We start from the raw sequence: 23,517 nt of genomic DNA on the forward strand, positions 1-23,517 counted from the left end.
GATATTTATGGGAAAATACTAATACAGGAAGATGACGGAAATGAGGGGTAAAATACGGGAGTTTCCCGGCCATAACGGGATACTTGACAGGTATGATCGACTGTGAGACTGGTGTGAAAAACAATAGATGTTAGAACTTCTACTATTTGGCACTTGCAAAAACAATTACACAGCTATTTACTTTGTACGTTATAACACTACTAGCCACTAACAGCAGTCGTCAACACACACGGAAATTTAGGAGCACCAGTAGATTCATTACACCACCTCGGTTTCCTTTAATCACATATCATATGCATGATTTTTTTTAAATTTCGAGTTGTTTATGCGTTAATAACGTTTCATTTTACCAGTTCATCAGTAATGGGACTCATGTGTTGCTCCTTTTTTTGTCCAGGAGTAAAAGTCTGTGGGTTCCCTCTGTTTGGTGAGATTTAAACATGAAGCTCTTGTACTAGTTTTAAGTATCCAAATATCACACAAACAGAACAAGATGTAATTTTTAAACAGAAAAACGCTGCTTGTCTGGTTATTGATTTTTCTGTATTTTTGTTTAAGTTTTAAGTCAGTAAAACAAAGAAAACACACTGTTTATTTATTATTTAGATTTGCTTTTATAACAGAATAAGCAAAGAACGAATGGTACACATATTGTCATCCCTACATTTATTTCTAAATCTCATTCTGAAAAAGTCAATGTCACCACCGCACGTCACTAGTGCCCTTTAAAGATGTAAGAAAAAAATCAATTTGGCGATATATCGTGATATTTCACTTTGTGATTATCGCATCAATCCAAAAACCGTCCAAGTTATTTTTTTTATCATGTTTTTTAAAGAAAACCATTAAGTGTTTAAGTTAGCATAGCATGTGAACACCCAGTGTCACGGTCTGAGTTTACCTCCGTACTGAGATTCTTTTACAATCTCAGTACGTGACTGCTACGTACTAATATGTACCCATGCTGGATTAGCCATGCACGGAGATTGATTCACTGATTTTGAAAAATGCTTAAAACATCACATCAGTCGACCATCGATAAAAAATTGACTAATGATTTAAAAAAATATGATTACATTTATATGAATACAACAGCTTATTATTGTAAAGTTACATTAGGTTAACTGTTATTTATTGCAGTGTATATTATAATCATGTTTTTTGGAAAATAAATGATTGTTTTTTGTATGGAGTTTTATTATAATCATGTTTTTTTGTAGAATTAACTATTCCTATTTGTATTGACATTGCTGCATGAGACACTATTACTTACTCAAGTTGTTGACTGGGATTGTCACTCAGATTGCCATACTGAGCTTGCCATGGGAAATTAGTGAAAGGAAGAATAAATTCTTAAAAATTATATTCCAACATGTACTTTATTTTTATCCAAACAGAATACATATAATAACAATAAAAAAAACTGCATAAAATAAATTCTAAAACTAATATTTTTTTATGCAACACTTTGCTTTGAAATTTAATTTTCAACCTCAGCATGGCGGAACTAGCACACCACACGTTTTTGATGTTGGCACTTGAATTACAGATACACTACCAAAGTAATTTTTTTTTTAATCTATTAGGAAATATTTCAACAGAACAATTAGTATTTTATTCTTGCCTTATTATTCAAGCCTGGCCCTAACCCACCACGGGTCAGTCGGCAGAGTGGTCAATTATGCTTTTACTCAGCATAATTGAGCAAAACCAATTATTCGGTACACCAATAAAACACTATTTGCGAGAATATTTCACTCTAGATCAATTTAACTCAGCATTTTCTGTTTGTGCATTTATATTTTTGTTCTGTATAGTTAACATTTACATGTTTTTGCAAGTAGAAAAAATGTTAATAATTGTATTTCATACCAATTTGTACTTGTAAATTTGTAATTATTGGTGAAATATTGTGATTTATATTGTATTGTTTAGTATCGGGATGAATCGTATCATGACGTGCAAATGGTGAATTGTATCGTCAGATTCATCGTATAATCCACACCTCAGACCTCTGTCACAATGATGTCAGTAATGAAGTTGTGGAGTTCTGTTTCACTGAGTTTCTGTGTTGGTTCCATGTTGTTGCAGCTGGTATTTTGGCAAACTTGGCAGGAAGGACGCTGAAAGGCAGCTGCTGTCCGCTGGAAACCTTCGAGGAACTTATCTTATCAGGGAGAGCGAAACCACAAAGGGTAGAAAACACACACTTCCACCGGTTTGGCTGCGTGTGTGTGTGTGTGTGTATGTGTGAGAGACTTAGAGCAGATATCATCTGTCCCACAGGTGCCTTCTCATTGTCCATACGAGACTGGGATGATGTGAAAGGCGACCACGTCAAGCACTATAAGATCCGTAAACTGGACAGTGGAGGCTATTACATCACCACGAGGGCTCAGTTTGACACGCTGCAGCAGCTCGTTCAGCACTACTCAGGTAAAAACACAACCATGTCTACACCATGTATCGAATTTTGGATTTAAACCCAAGGAAGGCCCACAGACATTACAGTTAGGGAAATAATTAGGAGCAGAAATGAGGAAAATCTCTTTCCACTGTAAAATGTTAGTTCACATAGAATTAAACAGCTATAAATTTAGACATAAGACAGATCTTAGGTCTAATTCAGGGTTGGGGTCAATTACATTTTTCAGTTAAAATTACGTTTTAAATGATCCATGTTCAGTTACAATTCAATTACAAATACAGTGACCAGGATTTTTTCTAATTACAATTACATTTCAATAGTTTTTTACCTCCAGAAAATCAGTTGCAATTACATTCTCAATTACAATGAATGACAATTACTGAGTCGATAATAAATAACCTAATTAACCTTCCTCTTGTGTTAGCTTTCTGTTAGCATCTCTTATGATAACGGGTCCTAAATCAGCTGTAAAATACACTAAAAACAAATATCTATCATCTCATTTATTTCCTATCTATTGGTTTCCTTGTTAGGTTTTATAATCAATGAAATTATAAGTTTTAATATTTTTGCTGTGGGTGTCTGAGACTTTTTGTGTCAGTATACCCCTCGATTTCAATTTGTTAAATGGTAAAATGATTGTTAACTACATACATGTAGAACTGTAACATTGGTTCAACAGTTTTGCGTTAAATTATAACTGACAATTTTTATCAAATTACAAAGTGAATTATCTAAACTCAATGACTATTTAATTCTGATTACGACAGCAACAAGAAAAGAATTACAATTATAATTACACCATTATTGTAATAAATTATCAATTATGCAATTACAGTTGTACTTAACCCCAACCCTGCTCTCATTCTCCATTAACTTTTGTTCTTGTCTCTGGTCCCAACAGTCAGGACCAGAGGAGCTTAATTCATGTTTGCTTTACACACTTTGTGTCAACTTTAAACATCTCATCTGTGGGACAAAATAAATCGTCCCATTTTGGATTTAATCCTCAGACTAGAAAACACAGGCCGTAGGAAATACCCATCACTTTTTAATTCATTGGTCCATTGCTTTTAAAGGGATTATCCACTTTTTTTTTTTTTTTTTTACACATGTGGGCTAACAAATTTTAAATGTCCTTATTAGAAGATCTATGCCTAACAAAACCATTTTCATATTCGGCTCACAACTGTTTTTATCTTTCTGTAAAGAAAAGAGGGTTACATTGATACCTTTAACTTTTCCTGTTTTTTAGAGCAACCAAAAGCAGCACAAGTTGTCATTTTAACTGAAAAAGCTGCTAAATTTTCTAAAAAGCTGTTAAATGATCTAAAAAGCAGGCTGAATGTTTCACTCCAATAGAAAACAATGGGATGTTTCCAGGTATCGGGCCCTGTGACATCATCAATCACGTGATTTCAACATGGAGGAACACAGGTTTTAAAACAGTAAAGTAATCCCATTTTTAAAAGTTAATAAAACGAATATGGTGCAAAATAATGTGTTTTGTTGGACATAGATCTTCTAATACATATATAAAAGATTTTAGTACTTATTTGTAAAAAATAAGTTAAAGTTTAGCATAAGTTCATCCAGACATGATCCTGGAGGGCTACAGTTCTGCAGGTTTTAGCTGTCTTATCTGCTCCAACACACCATTCCCATTGAGCTGTGGTTTTATCTCTCCTTTTCTCACTCCATCTCTCTGAGAGCTGGATATTTTCCCCACCACGCTCCAATTGGCTTATTGACGTATTGATCTGTAGCTCCAAAAGTCAACAGCATGGATTTTCAGGCTGTGTTTGTGTCATGGAACATTAACCCTTGCTGTCCATGTTGCCATTTGAGCAGATGAAGAATGGATTCGATGAAGCCAAAGACAAAGACAACCTTGACTCTTTTTCAGGACTTTGGCAAAATGTGCTCATTCTTCTTCTTCTTTTTCTTTCTTTTTGTGTGCTTTCCTTTTCTACGCTGAGGGTGCAGCTTTTTCCATCTATCACTGTTCTCCATATTAACTAAAGGCATCAGAACAAAGCTGAATTTGGAAATTGTAACAGATAAAGAGAAAACGCTCCAGTAGATACTGTTAATACTGTCAACCCTTTTTAATTTGAGAATGTGGCAAAAATATAAATTAAGTACATCATTAGAAGATTATCATCCATCAGCAGCAGCAGGTTAGGATTAGAAGCCAGTGGATGCTAATGGTGTCACTGGTCAGGACAACATGCCAATGGTTGAGTGGCAGGCTCTGTGGGAGACGTTTGACCAACTTTGCACTGTGAGATTGTTCGGTCACACTTTACTTTAAGTTTCATACATGAATAAAACATTACGCTGTCATTATCTGTCATTAGTATGAATAAGGTGTCATGAAGACTGTCATTAAGTGTCGTTAATTATGACACCTTTGGAGCTATGTTGGCATTTTTTGGGTTAGGTGGAGGGATCTAGTGGGGTTAGGTAGGCTTAGGGACAGGGTTGGGGTCAATTGCCTCTTTCAGTTACAATTACGTTTTCAATTACCCATGTTCAATTACAATTAAATTACGATTACAGGGAACAGCATTTCTTTTTACCAATTACAATTAAATTGCAGTTATTTCTTATCCTCAAAACATTCTCAATTATTAAAGTTCAATTACGAATAATCACAATTACTGAGCCTGAAATAAATAACCTGATAAAAGTTAACCATCCTCTTGTGTTAGCTGTCTGTTATTATTTCTAATGATAACAGGTCCTAAATCAGCTGTAAAATACACGAAAAACAAACATCTATCATTTAATTTATTTCTTATCTATTGTTACCTTGTGAAAATATGGGTTTTAATATTTTTGGTGTGGGTGTCTGAGCCTTTTTGTGTCAGTATAGCCCTTTTGCTGGTTAAATAAAAGAATGCTTGATATGAAACATTTTAAACTACAAATGTGTAGAACTGTAACACGGTTCCCCAGTTTTGCGTTATATTATAATTGACAATATTTATAGAATTACAGAAATTTCATGGCAATTACAATTACAAAGTTAATTATCTAAACTCAATTACAATTTAATACACCAACAGATTTTTTAAATTACAATTATAATCACACCGTAATTGTATTTAATTATCAATTACGCGATTACAATTATAATTGACCCCGACCCAGGTTAGGTTTAGGGTTCGGTAGGGTTAGGCTAACAAACGACACTTAATAACAGCCTTATTCATGCTAATGACAGGTGTCATGTCATAATAATGATAGCGTAATGTCAGAGTTATGTATAAAACTTCAAATAAAGTGTTACCGATTGTTCCGCGTTACATAAAACCTATAAATGAGAGGTAGGCTTAGGATTTGGTTGCTTTTCTAAAACGATTAGACACTAATAATATGGTTAGTTAGAGCTTAAGTTCCTTTTAAAATAACAATGCTTATGTTCTAAAGACATTTTTCCACCCGTTTGGTTGAATGCAGTTTTACTTTTGATGCATTAAAACGTAAAGGAATCAAGACGAGAGATGCTTGAGACCTCGCCCAAACGAACACTTGATAAAAGTCTCTAAGCTCTGTTAGTGAAGGACCATATGAAGTCAGAAGGCATCAAACTGTCCTCTCACCCTGGATGTATGATTTTAAGCTGACATCTTTCTGTGCTGTATGGACACAGTCCACATATTGACAGCTTTTATTACAGCCAGCAGAGCTGTATTGATGTGTGTGGAGCTATCGAGGCCCAGATGGACTTTGATGCCTGTGTGACAGGTTGAATATTCCCTGGGTGGTTGAATATCTTTATCTCCTCTTTACTACCCCCCACACACAAACACCCGGAGGGCTTATCTATACCAACAAAGGGGAGATGAGGGGGAAGTCTCTTTGCCTTGGTACTTTCAGGAGAGACGAGCTGGAAAGTCGTCTCTAATCGCATGCTTTAATCGATCATTGACAAACATGAGAGCTTCCTCTCGAGCTAAAGTGATCGCTAACAGAGCTGACGCTAATGGAAACAGCTAGAGTGCCACTAAACAAGCAGGGCTGTTATTGCTCCTCATGGTGCTGATAGTCCCCAAGTTCATGTTTAACATCTCTGCACATCTCTTTATAGAAATGAGCATCATCATCATAAGCACCGAGCCAAACATTAGCCTTACATCTGGTGTAGCACCAGTCCAAGGCTGTGTTGTAAATGTCACACTAACGTACAACTCAGACTAAGTCTGACGTCAAAATTAGTATTTAGTGCATTCACATTAGATATTATGTAAAGATTGAGTATGTGAAAAATACCCGGTGTGCACACTAGTCATACTCAACCGCCCCATGATGCATTACGAGGGGAACGTAAATTCGTCTTGGGACCATTATTCCTATTTTATTTAACCTTGTATCTTCTCAGCTGACAGTCATTTGTTACTCTATAAAACATGACGAGACTGGAATAAAGATAGGATATTCAATAAAAATGCTCAATGTCCGACCCAGTACACCAGTGTTTCTCAAATGGGGGTACATGTACCCCTAGGGGTACGCGATGGTACTACAGGGGGTACTTAAGAAGGAGAGAGTGGGGAAAATTATTAAAAATATGGGTTTTCTAATGTTTATTTTTAGTTAAGAATGATGATAATACTAAAGATTACCAGCAACTCACAAAAGGACAACAAAAACACACAAAATAAGACAATTATACTTAATAAAAAGAACAGAAAAACAATGACAAAATACACAAAATGAGACTAAAATCACATACTGAATAATAAAAACTAATAGACAAACAACAACAAAGTTCATAAAATGATGAGAGAATAGATTTTGATTAGAACATGAACTGAAAATACAAGAGTCTGTCTTGGTTCCACACCAGGTGGGTTTGGGTGTTGGTGGAATAAACATCCTGACAGCAGTCAACCTTCCCTGTAACGTTTCATAAAAGACGTCCAGGTTTCCTGTTTTGTATGAGAGCTTTCAAAGGTGGAAGTGTTCGCACACAAATTAAACAAGGACTTACTATGAACCTGTTCAATCAATGGTCCTTCAATCACTTCTTTAGTGATAGAGAAAAGAGAATGAAGTTGACCTTCTGTTTGCGGATATTTAGCCTTTAATCCTAATAGTAAAGTAGAAAAGCAGAATTAGACACGGGGCACCTTAGAATGGGCTCCAACAGCATAGATGTAAAGAGTACTGATATATTCTGCTCAGGTAGAAGTATATTGAAAGTTTATTGAAATTGTACTCAAGTACAAGTAAGGCATACATAAAATACTTAAGTACAAGTAAAAAGTTGCTCAATTAAATAGTACTCAAAGTAAAAGTTACTAGTCACTCCCCCCCCTCCTGCACAATTGCACAAATTAATTTATTTTCCAAAAAGGTATCTGAATCGAATAAAAGGTTTGTCAAAATGTACCGTTTTTTCTAAAATAAAATGACACAAATAGAATTCTTATTCAAAATTTAAAAAAATTCTCAGGCTGTAAGTATAACTACATTTATGAACTCTAAAACATGTGGGTACCAACATAATAGGTAGGAACCACAACCTGAACCATAGAAAGTGGGTGGTCAGAAATAGCATGACTAAGAACATATGGATTATGTTCAATGATCATTAAATGGAAATAAGACAAAATAATCGCAAAAAATTATAATTTACTTAATTTTTATGGTTGGGTATAGAGATGTAATGAATTACTTTACTTCTTTTAAAGTGTACTTAAGTGCAAGTAAAATTACTGATTTAGAAATATACTCAAAAAAATAGCCATAAAAGCAACTCAATTACAGTAACGTACGTACTTGTGATCCATTACTTTCACCTCTGCTTCTATGAACCTGTTCAATCACTTCTTTAGTGATAGAGAAAAGAGAATGAACGTGACCTTCTGTTGGGGATATTTAGCCTTTAATTCTAATAGTTAAGTAGAAAAGCAGAATTACACACGACACTTTAGAGATTCAGGTTCTGACCTCATCTATGGCTTTTGTCACCTCCAAATGTGCATCAGCGAGTCGCATCTGTGCAAAATCTCCTCACGTCAAAAACCCCTTCCACTCCCACTTTGGTGAAATATATTTGCAGTGAGTCCTGCAGATGACAAGCCTTGTTTTACCAATTCAAAAAGGATTTTGGAGTATGGTTCCAAAGACATTTTAAACAGCAAGGGAAAATATAGAGATAAATTCTATATTTTGGCACCAGAAAAAAAATCTGCATCCTCTTATTTTGAAAATAACTACTTCCGGTTTCACCATAATGAAAAACATTTCTGTTTTTTGTTTTTTAAAAATAAAAATTGAAAATCAACCAATTTTTAAATGTTTGTTTGTCCCTTCTTGACCCTGATGAATAAATATGCCTTTAATTTTAATTTTAGTTTTAGTTTTTTAATTTAAAATCGAAAATCAAATAACACTTTGTTTTGGATTTTCTTTTCTGAACGGAAAATTAAATGATCAAAACATACACTGACCAAATAGGCTCCAACAGGTGGTCACAATTTGGTTCAACAGCAAATGTGTGAGAACTGTCTGTAGTGTGCTCTATTTTTTACATCTATCCATTGCCTACGTGTATGTTCTTAGTGAGCAGAGGCAGAGATGTGATACCCAGAGAGAAGACAGAGCTTTATCTCAGCTTTGAAACACTTTCTGCCTTTGATTCATCAGAAGCCTCTGCTAACTTCCTGTGCCTCTCTCTTTGCTTCCTGTCCCTCTGTCGCTGTGTGGCGTCTGCAGACCGAGCTGCAGGCCTGTGCTGTCGCTTGGTGGTTCCCTGTCACAAAGGGATGCCCCGCCTCGCCGACCTCTCTGTTAAAACCAAAGACGTGTGGGAGATCCCACGGGAGTCCCTGCAGCTTATCAAGCGCCTGGGAAACGGGCAGTTCGGAGAGGTCTGGATGGGTACGAGTCCAGTCGCCTCCAAAGACGAGGCACCATGGAAGGAGCCCCTGCAGAGACATCAGACACACTCCACTCACTCACATAGTTTATCCTGCAGCGCCGACAGAGACAGATGAAAAATGTGATTAATTGTCAGCCTGGAAACGTCAGGTGGTAAATCCTGGAGTGTGTCGGGAGACTCCAATGGTCTCCTTCCTCTGGTGCCTCGATGCATGTCTGCTAGTTAACCCTGTGTGCCTTGCCTTCCCTCCCCCCGTAGAGAGTGCGGATGGTTTATGCTGTCATTTAACGAGCGTGTGTGTGAACCACATCCCTGGCACTGTGGGCTTGAGTCATGATGCCTGGGAGATCAGCAGACACACTGTAGAGTTGGAAGTAAAGCTGGGGACGGGATGTTTTGCTGAGGTTTTTTACGGTAAGAAAATCCACGAAGATGAAGAAAACCTTTTTCTTTATGTTACTTTAGATCAGTGAGTATTTCCCATTTTGAATGAAGGTGAACTTTCAAGCCCCACCTGCGTCAATTGCTGCCCACATAATTCTGAAGTACATGTCAACTCAAATCATAATTTTTTCACTTTATTCCCACATTACATTTTGTTCCTGGTCCCATATCTAATGCAGTTTAATAATGCAATGCTCTTTTATTTTTTGCTACATTTTTAGGCTTCTCATTATTTCCTTCTTTGTGTGTAGGCATTTAGTTTAGTGTTAATAATCTTTTGTGTCAATGAAGAAAGCATTTAAAGTCCTAGTGGCACAATAAAACAAGTATATTTTAATAGAAAATAGAGAACCCAACAATCATTTTAATGATCCAGTATTATGCTGTTTTTCACCCATCTCCATTTTTTTTAAGAACCCCAACAACATAGTATTTGAGGTTTATTTTCCCAAGCTCACCTGTTTTCTGGAGTTTTAGCCTCTGAAAAGTTAATTTCAGAGCGCTCCTAAAAACAGGCTGTTTTTTAGGCCTTGGTGCATTTGCATGAGGGGGCGTAAACACAAGCTGCTGCCGCATTTGTGTTTATCACAGCAGCAGCAGCAGTAAATCATTAACAGCCTTCCTTCTCCTCCTTACTCGTCTGATCACAGAAATAGTCCATTTAAGACGATAGTCCATTGTTTTGTCTGACCACTGCGTCGCATTGGGTCACAAACACGTCAGATCATCCCTTAAGCGATACAAGGTGGTGTAACGGCTACTAAAAGTGAAACTGATTGTAACCACTCACTCTGCACCGCAGGGAAGTAAACTGACTACACAAACACTCACATGAGCTGCAACGTCACTTTCTTCTCCTCTTCGCCTAATAAAACACATTAGGTTGTCTCCAGTTAGAAACATGTTTATACATGTCTATGGGTTCTTATGCTCAAATTAATTCAACCTATATGTTTTTGGGCTGCAAAACACAATTGACATGCAGTGTCATCTCAGGATTAGTGAGAATGAGCATCAATAAGCACATGATATTACACACATTTAGGCCTAAAAAATACAAACTCGACTTTTTAGCTTTTTTTAAACTCCTTTTCACATTGTCGATATATGGACAGTATGTTTCCTGGACTATGAGGTCATTTAAAAAAAAAAATCAAGGATGTATCTTGTCATTAATTACTGGTAAGTCCTCTTGCATTTGATTGGATATCAACGTTTTTTTGAGGCCATTAAACGCAGTTTTACAAATAGTTTTACAAATTTGTATTGTTTGCTTTCCAGTCCTTTTTTTCCAACATTTCCCTTTTTTGATTTTATTTAATGAGAAGAGGAATGTTTAGAGCAGTGGTTCCCAAACAGGGGTACAAAAGGACATTGCAGGGGGTACTCTCAAAGATTTAACAATTAATTTAAAAATCATCTGGAAATGCTTGTAGTTCCTTTTTGGGCAATTCTTTGATAAAATGAAAATGAAAAAGCATATGAAATTATGGAGAGGGTACTTATCTAATGAAGAAGGGGTACACATGGTTTGACAAAAATTTAAAGTGGGTACACAGGATAAAAAAGTTTGTATTTTTGAATGTATTTTTACTCAGGTTCTTCGTAGATTTTGAGCTCATGTTCCAGGTAACCACAGTGATACACAACAGGAGCTACACACCATAAAAGCTTTAAATAGTAAAAACACAGACATTGTTATGTATCAATGTGAGGTTGAGGAACATGTTGAGTTCTCATACTGTTTTACAGCTTCACTTTGATGAATATCCAGCCACAGATGGACAGCACATCTGGAACAAGGAGATTTAATGTGGGAATGCTCAGTCGTGGCTTTTTCCTTTTGTTCCACTACAACAGCATCTGAAAGAGGGAGAATGACTTAGTTAATGAATGACTGTGTTGTTGGCTCAGTGTTAAAGACTGTGCAGTGTAACAGTAAGACACATGCAAACATTAAGCAGCTTGCTTTTGTTAATCATCCTCTGAAGGATAATCTGCTCCCCTGTTGGTGTTTAGTAGCTTTTAAAGCTCTCTCCATCCCTAATCAGCCTCTTTTACCCATTCAATCATGCCTCAGCCCATCCTCCTGTGCATGACAATCACAGAACAACCCTTTCCCATACCCCACACTGTGTGGTGCATGTTTACCTCCCTTTGACTGGAGCTGCCTCACAGCTGCCGCTCATGGTTGTCAGGTCTCCACTTTGAAATGACCTCCGTACTGACTCCAGCCTAATGCACTCGTTCCAGGGACGTGGAACGGTACGACTAAGGTGGCGGTGAAGACTCTGAAGACTGGCACAATGTCGCCTGAGTCTTTCCTGGAGGAGGCTCAGATCATGAAGAAGCTCCGCCATGATAAGCTGGTTCAGCTCTATGCCGTGGTATCTGAAGAGCCCATTTACATAGTCACAGAGTACATGGGCAAAGGTACACTTCACAACACACGTGCATGTAGGACACAAGCTTTAAAATGAGTAACTTTCAGTAAAGTGACGTAAGCTCATAATTAAACCATATGAAGGTTTCAAATGATCCAACAAACACTGGGATGATAATGTCTTCCCTTACAGCTGTTACATCTCTGGTCTATACATATTTATCTTGTTCAGTGAAACAAAGTCACCAGTCATTTTTCAGGACATTCCTAACACTTAGGTCTAAAAAAATTCTAATCTAAAAAACATTTTTAACAAATTTTCCGTGATTGTTCAATAGGGACGCTGTATTTAGTGAGGGAGTATGTGGAGATTTTCGCTTGTGTTTTTTTCTTCTTCAATTTTTTGCTTCCAATATCTCAGGAAGTACAACACATGGGAAACTAAAATTTGGTATAGTAATACATCTCCACCTACTGTGCTTTCTTAAAATATACAAAACATCTGCTATACATCCTATCTGGTGGATGTGCCAGTTCCTCAAATTTGGAAAAAAATTTGTGGGTTAGGGTCTGAAACATATTTGGGCCTTCAGTAAACAACCTAGAATATGCCTCAACTTCCTGTAATTTGATCAGTTTTGAGCTATGAACATAGACTGTTCACATCACTAATGATAAGTCACATATATGCATTGGTTCTTGGGTGACAGTCTCTTGAAATCCGAAAAAATCCTTTTTTTTTTCTTTTTTTTTTTACTATTTTTATCGGCCCATATCTGCACGTGTGAATGTTTTAATTAGTATGAAGATTACTCTTTCTTGGGATATAAAACAATTTTTATTCATGTGACTTCTTCATCTGTATTTTGGGACAACAACTTTGGGTTATTTCACCCCCCCTCACTAAATATCTCAAAAAATATTCATCTGATCAAACTAAAAATGTACAGTGTGTCCATTGAATAATTACAGAGCAATTTTTAAAAAAATTGTTTAGACTGAAGTGCGTGGGATGTCATGTCTTTTTGTTGGGCACAGGAAGCCTGCTGGAGTTTATGAAGGATGGAGAGGGCCGTGGGTTGAAGCTTCCTAACCTGGTGGACATGGCTGCACAGGTAAACACACACCTGTGAACGCTCACTTTCTCTCTTAGCCTCTCTTTATTTGACAGCAGCTGCTAAGTCCATGAGGCTTGGGTTAAATTACAAAGTCCATTGCTGAAAATCATTAAAAGTGATTGATCTCTTGATCCAATCCTAACTAACGAACTAACTGTATATCCCTGAGCCCTGAACACTCTTTACATGACAACGTTTTGCTTCTGTTTCCATTTTTGTTTACAGAAAGTTCCACATTCACACGGCAACGTTTTCAAAACAATCTCTGTTTACATTAAACATTAAAAACTATGTAGTATACATGCCAGGCCAATGGAAGGTGGTGTGATTTTGCAATGAACAAAAATATGCGTGCGCAGAAACACTTCTGTAAGAGTAGAGCTTTAGTCGGACCTACAAAGTTATAGACCCAAACCGGCCCGTAGCCAGGGCCGCAGGAAGAGGGGGTGCTAGAGGTGCTGCAGCACCCCTAGTGGCGAGAAGGAGATGAAAAAAATGGCCATAGACCTGACCATATTTGTAATTGTGTGTGCGTGTGTGTGTGTGATATAATAAAGGTATTGAGCTATTAGAGGGTGAGGGGAGGAGACAATAACAAGTTTATAATAGTCAAATATGTGGGGAAAAAAAACAATATATAAATATTTTTATATATATATATATATACATACATACAATACATATACAAAATAAAATTGAGAGAAGAGAGGGGAAAAGACCAAAAAAGAGAATTAAATAAAAATAATAATAATAATAAGTTAAAAAAAAATGTAGCCAATGAAAAATATTTTGCACAATTTATAAATTCCTTATGAATATTTTGGGAAATGATTTTGACACACGTAGGCTATTACCTGTATTTTGGACTTTAACGTCATTCTCTTCTGCTACTCGATGAAGGTGGTCACATTTTAAAACTGTACCTGGCGAATAAAATCCTTTATGATTTCTGATTATCTAATCAACACAGGTTCACGTTCACGGAAATTACTTGTTTATGTCAGGCAGGCTAGTGGTCGCAGAGTAAAGAGGTTTCCTGCTCGCTCCATGCAGCAGCATACAGCCGTGGCATCAGCAAACTTGTACATTTACAATCTAATGACAGAAACAAGGAGGAAATATGGCTTGATCCAAGACGAGGGAGCCGACTCGTATGGATCTGCACCACCAATTAAGCGGAACTTTTCCAAATATGGTATCCTTTCCTACGGACCAAGTCCTTCCCTGTGTGCCTTAGCATCTATAACACATTTTGAGGAGCTTTTCTGGGGCTTATCCATCAGAGTGTTTACCTATGAGTGCCTCCAACATGGCCGTGCATCCGGGTTACTGCCCAGAACGTGACGTCAGTGAAAACCCTCTATAGAGTGACATAACGTAGATGGTGCAGTGACTCTGGTACATGTCAGCTGACCAAACCATTGTTAAAGTGTTATTGTGAAGTTTAACTAATAGCAAATACTGTATATTCATCTAAGAACTGATGATGTTTGTGCTTTACAGACCCTGGCTGTGTTCACTGAAGTGTACGACAAAAAAGTAGCGAATCTCAATCAATTTATTTATTTTTAAAATGTATTTTAAATAGGCCTAAAGGCTCATAGGATTTTTTTGTCCAAAAAAAAAACAACAATTTTTTCACAGCACCCTATGTTCAAAATTACTTCCAGCGGCCCTGCCCGTAGCTGTCAGAATACAACCTGAACCAGAATAAAGCCGATCTCTCTTTAAGCCTGAACCCATTGCAGCCCGACACTATTCACATATGTGCACATGTATGCGAGTTTCAATAATAACTTAGTAGGGCTGGGCGATATAGAGAAAAATTAATATCTTTATATTTTTTCTCAAAATGGCAATATACAATATTAATCTCAATAAAGTCTGACCAGAAAGACAATTCTGGGTTAAATTTGCTGATGAAGAATGCCACACAGGCACAATTATTAACAAACATCTGCACACCATGTGCTATTTTTGGCTTTTTGTACTGTAAGGGACAGCACGTGTGAGTGAGTTCTGTAGTGTGGCTTGTTGAGGGGATGGTCTGGGTTAGGACGCATTTAGGAATCCATCTAACTGTACTTTTCATGCTGTTCTAAGAAGTAATGAAAGCAGCAACTCCGAAAACAAGTATTTTAATACAAAGTAAGCTAGAAAAAATATCTCAGGAATATGGAAAAATTGTAAAGGACACTCTTTTTACTCAATGAATAATATTTAATGACTTGTATGATGTGATTTGTAAAAATATAGAAAAAATACAGATATATCTCGATATAGGCGATATTGTCATTTTTTATATTATATCTATAAATAGAAAACTCGATATATCTTGAATCACGATATATTGCCCAGCCCTATAACTCAGCTTTGTTTACTAGTCACTCATTTTGCATACAGCTGTAAACATGACAAACAGCTTCACGCGTTGCTACGTGGCGGTTTACTGCTGTAACACACACAACTCAGCAACCTGCTCTCTGCAAATACCAGAGTCTTTGTTAAAAAGATAGAAATTAAGCCCAACACGGGTTCAGGCAAATATCTGCAGCTCGAAGTAGGAGTGCAGCTCAGTGATTGTGGTCAGAATCTGGTGTGGGTATGAAATACGTCTGTACTGATCTAAGTGATAGTGAAGTAAATCAACACTTTGTTGGATAATTTTGGTTAAATTCCAAAGAGTTCTGAGACACACTAACAGCTTTGTTCACTCTGAGGCTCTTCAGCCTCAGTGAACATGGCCGTGACACAGGAAGTGTCTGTTCCTTGTTTACACGGAGACGGGTAGAAACCACCAAAACGCTGTTGCCGTGTAAATGGACAGAGAGAAAAAAATGCTACAAAACGTTAGCATTTTCACTAGAAAACGTTCCCGTGTAAACAGGCCTTTATTTAGCAGATGTCAGGATTGGGGTCAATTACATTTTTCAGTTACAATTACGTTTTCAATTATCCATGTTCAATTACAGTTCAATTCCGATTACAGGGACCAGCATTTTTTCCAATTACAATTAAATTACAATAATTTTTTTATCCTTAGAAAGTCAATTACAATTACGTTCTCAATTACTAACGTTCAATTGAAATTAATCACAATTAATGAGCCTGAAGTAAATAACCTAATGAAAGTTAACCTTACTCTTGTTAGCTTTCCGTTAGCATCTCTTATGATAACGGGTCCTAAATCACCTGTAAAATACACTAAAAATAAATATTTATCATCTAATTTATTTTCTGTCTATTAATCACCTTGTTAGGTTTCATAATTAATAAAAATATAGGTTTTAATATTTTGGGTGTGGACATTTGAGCCTTTTTTAATTTTTTTAAATGGTAAAATGTGGGGAAGCTTGACATGAAACACATTTTAATAATTGCTAACTACACATGTGTAGAACTGTACATAGGACTGTAACATGGCTCAACAGTTTTGCGTTAAATATTAATTGACAATTTGAAAAGAATTTTCATGACAATTACAAATACAAAGTACAATTACAACTACAATTATAATTATGCCATAATTGAAATTAATTATTAATTACAATTATAATTGAGCCCAACACTGGCAGATGTTATGTTGACCCCTCTGTCTCCGAAGCTTAACAGGGCTTAACTTTCAGTCTGTTCCATTGCAGTGCCCTTATTTTAATATAATTATATTTAACTCATAAACTCCGACCACTGGAACACAAACAGACATTGTTTTGTGCACCTGTTTGTTTTAATTACAGATAAATGGTTACAAACTACATCTGCTACGACTTTTCTCCCACACCCAGCTGTTCGCTGCTGTCTGAACCTGTCAGACAGATGTTGATTATATTTATACACAATAGTAACAGTGAGTCCTGTTCTGAGCAGATGTGATGTGATGTTGCTGCAGGTGGCAGCAGGAATGGCCTACATAGAGCGGATGAACTACATCCACAGAGATCTACGCTCAGCCAACATCCTCGTGGGGGACAGCCTGGTGTGTAAGATCGCTGACTTTGGCCTGGCCAGGCTCATCGAGGACAATGAATACACAGCTCGTCAAGGTAGTGGCCCCCTCACACGCCCCCTCTCTGACTGCATCAGGTCTCAGTCGTATTAGAGTAGATGAAGATAGTCTTGTGTTCAATACCTCAGATTGCATTCAGAGAGACATAGTCAGAGGTTGTACTTGGTGAATCAATCAATCAATCAATCAATCAATTCACTAACAGATGAACAGAAAATAACCAAGTCATATCATATCAATAGGAAAACAGGCACTCAACATGATTCACAGCTGTGGGCCTCAGGGTCAGCTCACTGCCAGCGCCCGTTGTAATTCTTCTCAGCATTTTCATTCCATGTTGTTATCTGGTTTCTCCTCCCTTTGCCTGGCACGTGGCTGGGCCATGTGTCTTCTTTTGTTATGATACGTAAGACTTTTGTGATTTTCAAGGTCAAATACATGAGCTCATCAAAGAAAAAGACATAAACACGCAGGAAGATGTTCTTCAGTTTACATCTAACAGTGTTCTTTTAATTAGTAGATGTTTTACATTTCAGAAAATAATCAGTTATTGTAGTTAGTTAAAGATGACATTTACTGCTGATTTAAAGCATTACAAGTCATGTACAAGATTATTATTATTTATTATTTAGGGGTGATTTTGCTTTTAGTGATAATCTGACTGAGGTTGTTTATATCTGATTCGTCTCATCGCTTACGTACTTGCTTGTGTTGTTGTTAGATTCAGATTAAGTTGAAATCAGATGTTTTGACACTTTGTCCCTGAAAGTAGGCCTTGAAAAAGTTACATATACCCCCCCTCACTGCCAACCATTTAAGAGCATTTTGACTGATTTTTTAAGACCCACTGAACATTTTCTACTATGACTATGTAAAATATGAAACCACATTTTCAAAGAATAGACTCTCTACTTTTATCATTAAAAAAATTTATGTTTCTATCTTGTTTCGTTCTACCATAATCAGTAGTTGAATATAGGTCGGTTTCACAGAAAACGCCAATTCTGGACCCGGAAACTGAGAAATCAGGCTTGTGAAAAGCAGAACATTGTCTCTGAGGCTAATGTTTTTAGCTTTAGTGACACCTCAAACATCTGAATATCAATATCAAACAACAAATCAACACTGAGAACGGGCTTTTGATTCAAAGATTCAAAGTGTTTGTTGTCATTTTCACAGTAAAGAAACATGTTTCGTTGCACAAGGAAATGCGGCATCGTGAAACGCTCATCTTCAGGCTTAGGTTTAGAGTTAGATTTAGGGTTAAGTTATAACCCAATATCGCAACTATTTTTAGGGTTAGGGTTAGAGTTAAGGTTAGGTTTAGGGTAAGGTTTACTGTTAGTCACGTGACCTAAACTGGCCAAACTGCGTACGGATAGAATGTCGGTATATTCATACAGCAACCGTAAGGATAGTCACTGCCTAAACTCGCACTACAAATGTTTGTGTTTGTGCGCACCACGAGTGTTTGTGTCTGTGCGCACCACGAGTGTTTGAATGTTTGCGTCTGTGCGCTCCATGAGTGTTTGTGTGTGCGCACCACGAGTGTTTGTGTGCGCACCACAAATGTTTGTGTCTGTGCGCACCATGAGTGTTTGTGTCTGTGCGCACCACGAGCGTTTGTGTCTGTGCGCACCACGAGCGTTTGTGTCTGTGCGCACCACGAGCGTTTGTGTCTGTGCGCACCACGAGCATTTGTGTCTGTGCGCACCACGAGTGTTTGTGTCTGTGCACCACGAGCGTTTGTGTCTGTGCACCACGAGCGTTTGTGTCTGTGCACCACGAGTGTTTGTGTGTGCGCACCACGAGTGTTTGTGTGTGCACCATGAGTGTTTGTGTGTGTGGCTGTGCAACACGAGTGTTTGTGTGTGTGTGCGCGCAGAGTTTGTGTGCACCACACTGCATTTCAACTAACATAGGCCTATTATGTAATTGTAAATCACATTTCAAAATAACTTTACCAACACACACACATACCTTTGCTTTAATATTTTGTGTATATGCCGTGTTCCCCACAGCTTATGTTATCATCCTTTGCTCACTCATTATTCATTATTTTCATAACAAATGTAAAATACGACACAAAATGAGTTCGCTCGGAATTGCTATCTCATCTGCCTGCAGGTGCTGCTGTTACGGGTACTGTTATTGGGCATTGCCTGACAAGCCTGTGGGTGTGGTTTCATCTGCAGACAGATATACTTTGGTTCTACCGTTGTAGCCGGTGCGTCAGTATTATGGGTATACCAGGAACGCGTATTTTTTCCTGTAATTAATTAATCGCAATTAACGCATTAAAGTGACAGCCCTAATGCTGACACAAAAAAGGCTCACATGTCCACACCAACAATATTACAACTTTTATTTTCATTGATTAGGAAGCCTACCAGGGTGTCCAAGAGATAGGAAAGAAAATAGATGATATTTGTAGATATGTGCTTTTTAGTGAATTTTGCAACTGACTTAGGACCTGTTATCATGGTCTGTAAAACAGAAAAAGGCCACAAAAATACAAAAAAATACTCCAATAACAAAAATATACTAAACAACAACAAAAACACACAAAACAATGGCTTGTTTTTAAGAGAAGAGCCTGTATTTGTTTAAATATAGTGGTTTGTTCAGACACCTGTGCTTTACCTCTATGTGTGCGTGTGCAGTGATACTAACGTCATCTATTTGTGCCTCAGGTGCTAAGTTCCCCATTAAGTGGACGGCCCCTGAAGCAGCGCTCTACGGGAAGTTCACCATCAAATCTGACGTCTGGTCCTTTGGCATCTTGCTCACTGAGCTGGTCACTAAGGGTCGGGTGCCTTACCCAGGTGAGACCACGTGATGAGACCACGTGATGAGACCACGTGATGAGACCACGTGATGAGACCATGTGATGAGACCATGTGATGCTTACACAGTCCTCTGTGGGTGACAATATGCTGGAACAGCCATGGTTACTCTGCTTGAATTCCATTCAAAGTCAACTTTATCACTTACAGAGAAATCCAGACCGTGTCTTGCTTTGCCATATATATAAACTATGAAAATAGTTTATATATATATATATATATATATATATATATATATATATATATATATATATATACACACACACAGTATATAAACTATTCAAAATGTACAACATAACTACAAGACAAAGAAATACATACAGTAGATATCAATTTGAATTGAAAAAAATAATAAATATGGAAATGAATAAATATGAGAAAGGCAGTTTGTTGATGTTTTATGCACAGCTGTTGTTATACTTAATACTTCACCTTCTGGAGGAGATTAATGATGGCGTTACTTCATGAAGTGTTGAACCTACAGGCATGGGTCAGCAGGGTGAAGGGGACACCCTTTTTGGGGCTCCTGTGCTTAGGGTGACCAAGAGGACACTTGGGCCGACCTCAACATACTCAAATTACTCGATGTTTTTTTTTATCTACCTTGTAACACAAAATACAATATTGTCGATAAATTAGTTGTTATTGTTTATAAGGTTTAAAAGTTATTTATTATCTTTATAACAAAGACTTTCAAAAAATGAAGTCAAAAAGTCAATCACCTTTATTATGCATTATAACAATCTGTCCTTAAAAATCTTATATAAACCTTCTTAAAATCTCTCAATCATTGAAAGAATGAGAAACGTCTCTTCCTAGAAAAAAAGAAAAGAAATAAAAACTCAAGGCTTACAGAACAGTAAACAATCATTATGCTGACTCTGAGCTTCATTCTGTCTGTTGTCATGGAGACAAGAGGTGACGAGGTCTAGACCAGATGATGCATGAATTACCTTAACTTCCTATAGGCTACGTTTCTCCTCTCTGAACCTCCATGGAGGTTTTATCATCCAGGAGAATCTTCTTGTTGATGTTTTTTTAATTAAATCCACCAGTATTTGGTCTCATTCAGTCCATCTTAGACTTTAGTCTCTCTTCTCTTTTCCTCGTGTAAGTCTGTCACTTGTGAGTAAAATTATTAGAGTAAAATAATACTGACAGTGAAGAGCAACTCATTAGCTTTGAGAAAATGCTAGAATTTCTCAGATAGAACAAATATTAGCGGATTTACGGCATTTTAAGTGTTCGGGGTCCCTGGGAAACCCGGACATTTTGATGAGTATGTAAAATCCAGCCAGACGGTCTGAACAAGACGAGAAAAGACGACATGTCCGGGTCAATCTGGGTGTATGGTCGCCCTGCCTGTGCTCAGCATGGTGGAGCTAATCCCTAATGTTGGGGTGAGAAAGACTGGCAGCCAGTACGCATCACGTTTAATCTGATTGGTCGGTTATGATGTGATGCATTTGATTGTTGTCTGGTCATTTCAGTATTTGTATGTTTCACAATGACTGTTAATTATTTAAAAACAAAAAATTATAATTTACTCAGTAGAAATACTTCTTTTAAAACGTACTTCAGTATTAGTAAAATTACTGATTTAAAAATATACTCAAATAGTACAAGTACCCACAAAAGTAACTCAATTACAGTAATGTGAGTACATGTAATCTATTACTTTCACCTCTGCTCACACTCTGCATGTATGATTCCAGGCATGAACAATCGTGAGGTGCTGGAGCAGGTGGAGCGGGGCTACAGGATGCCCCGCCCACAGGACTGCCCCCCCTCACTGCACGAGCTCATGCTGCAGTGCTGGAAGAAGGAGGCGGAGGAGCGGCCCACCTTCGAGTACCTTCAAGCCTTCCTGGAGGATTACTTCACAGCCACAGAGCCTCAGTACCAGCCTGGAGACAACCTTTAAACCCTGTGTACAGCTTCCACCCCCATCTCCCCAACCCCACCCCTTCCCAACTGTGTCTGAACTCTGCAAACGCCATAAGAGTGGAAGCTATGGACAGGAAACACGCAATGAAATCCTTGAACTCAGTTTAAACGTCAAAGCCTTTTTTTTTTTTAACTTTTCCCACTTTTTGTTGAGCTCTTATTTTGTCCTGTTCAAAATGATGAAGATGAGGATGAAGGAGAGGAAGGATGGACACAGATGATGGAAAACATCCTCAGACTTTGCTTTACTCTTCACACTTTATCTTTGTTAAAACTTCATTGATCTACTTTTTCTTCTGTATTTCAGTTGGGTTCAATGAAACGACTGATTTTATTTTACCATCACATGATGCCATACATGCCTCATTTTTTGTATATTTCACAGATACAAAGGACCTCAGTTAAACTCGGAAAATAAATTCTCTTGAAAATATTTAGAACATTTTCGTCTGGAAAAAGGAATTTCAGTCTGTGCCGAGGGTGATTTTTGTCTTTTGATGCACTTTGATACAAAAAGCCTGAACTTGGTGTTTCCAACATCCCACTCAGTGATTGGCTGACTCTAATTTGATGATTAAAGAGAGAAAGACACGAGAGAGTAAGGGATAGATGTGATGTGAGGGCAAAGAAAAGCATTTAAAAATCATCCATGCTCCAAATAAATTCCTCCCCATTGCCTGGATGTTTGTTTGACCTGCTGTTAATCATTGACTGGCCAATTGAAACTGATTCACTCCTTTCTGTGTCCTACAGTGGATTACTCACTAAACGCTCTCCTTTCTACCGTTTATTTTCATTTTTTAACATGATTTGTTTTGATCAGTCATTTGGAGTCTAAGGAGACCAATAAATGTTTTACACTCTTTAGATGAAGCCTTTACTTTTCCAACCTTTTGGTTTTTATATTCATCAAACTTTATCATTAACCCATAAAACAACAAATATTTACAGGTTTTATTTTTAAAGGGACAGAACCATAAACATTATTAAAATAATAAATTGAGTAAAAGTTTAATTTGTTCTGGTCTTTAATTAACAGACCAGGGGCCTCACTTATAAATGTTGTTTACACACAAAACGATGTGCACGACCCTTTCCACACAAAGTTTGGGATTTATAAAAATGAATTTGTATGCACCAGTATGTCAACTTAAATCATGGTGGAGAAACTGGTGGTGAATTGAAGCCAGATTCATCTCATTCATTTAATATTCTTAAATACCAGAGATATAGATCCACATAATCATTAATCGCCAAGTCTGCAGTGTTCTAGATGTGTTCCTTTAATCAGCCATTTGGTTCATGTCTGTAGACTTTATTGTATTATGGTTCCTATTTTTCCACTCCATGTCTGCATACTGTATGTCGTCTAAGGTTAACACAACGAGAAGTGAAATCTTTTCCGTCTATGCATGTTTTGTTCTGGCAAAACTAATTTGAATTTATTTCA

General features: G+C 37.2%; 1 protein-coding gene across 5 annotated transcripts in view; it reads left to right on the forward strand.

Moving 5' to 3' along the window:
- fynb (FYN proto-oncogene, Src family tyrosine kinase b) overlaps window positions 1-22,934 on the forward strand; it is a 103,193-nt gene extending 80,259 nt beyond the window's left edge. For 2 of the 5 annotated variants that reach the window (XM_028439294.1, XM_028439293.1), the window contains 9 exons: window positions 2,092-2,195; window positions 2,287-2,436; window positions 9,158-9,322; window positions 9,582-9,737; window positions 12,021-12,200; window positions 13,189-13,265; window positions 17,158-17,311; window positions 19,968-20,099; window positions 21,836-22,934. In XM_028439294.1, coding sequence (XP_028295095.1) covers window positions 2,092-2,195; window positions 2,287-2,436; window positions 9,158-9,322; window positions 9,582-9,737; window positions 12,021-12,200; window positions 13,189-13,265; window positions 17,158-17,311; window positions 19,968-20,099; window positions 21,836-22,044 — 1,327 coding nt within the window. In that variant the 3' untranslated portion in view covers window positions 22,045-22,934. The remainder of the gene's footprint in view (window positions 1-2,091; window positions 2,196-2,286; window positions 2,437-9,157; window positions 9,323-9,581; window positions 9,738-12,020; window positions 12,201-13,188; window positions 13,266-17,157; window positions 17,312-19,967; window positions 20,100-21,835) is intronic. The other 3 variants (XM_028439295.1, XM_028439296.1, XM_028439297.1) reach the window with 3 other exon arrangements.
- Window positions 22,935-23,517: the final 583 nt, after the last annotated feature.

The sequence above is a fragment of the Gouania willdenowi genome, chromosome 24, assembly GCF_900634775.1.
Source record: "Gouania willdenowi chromosome 24, fGouWil2.1, whole genome shotgun sequence".
NCBI lineage: Eukaryota > Metazoa > Chordata > Actinopteri > Blenniiformes > Gobiesocidae > Gouania > Gouania willdenowi.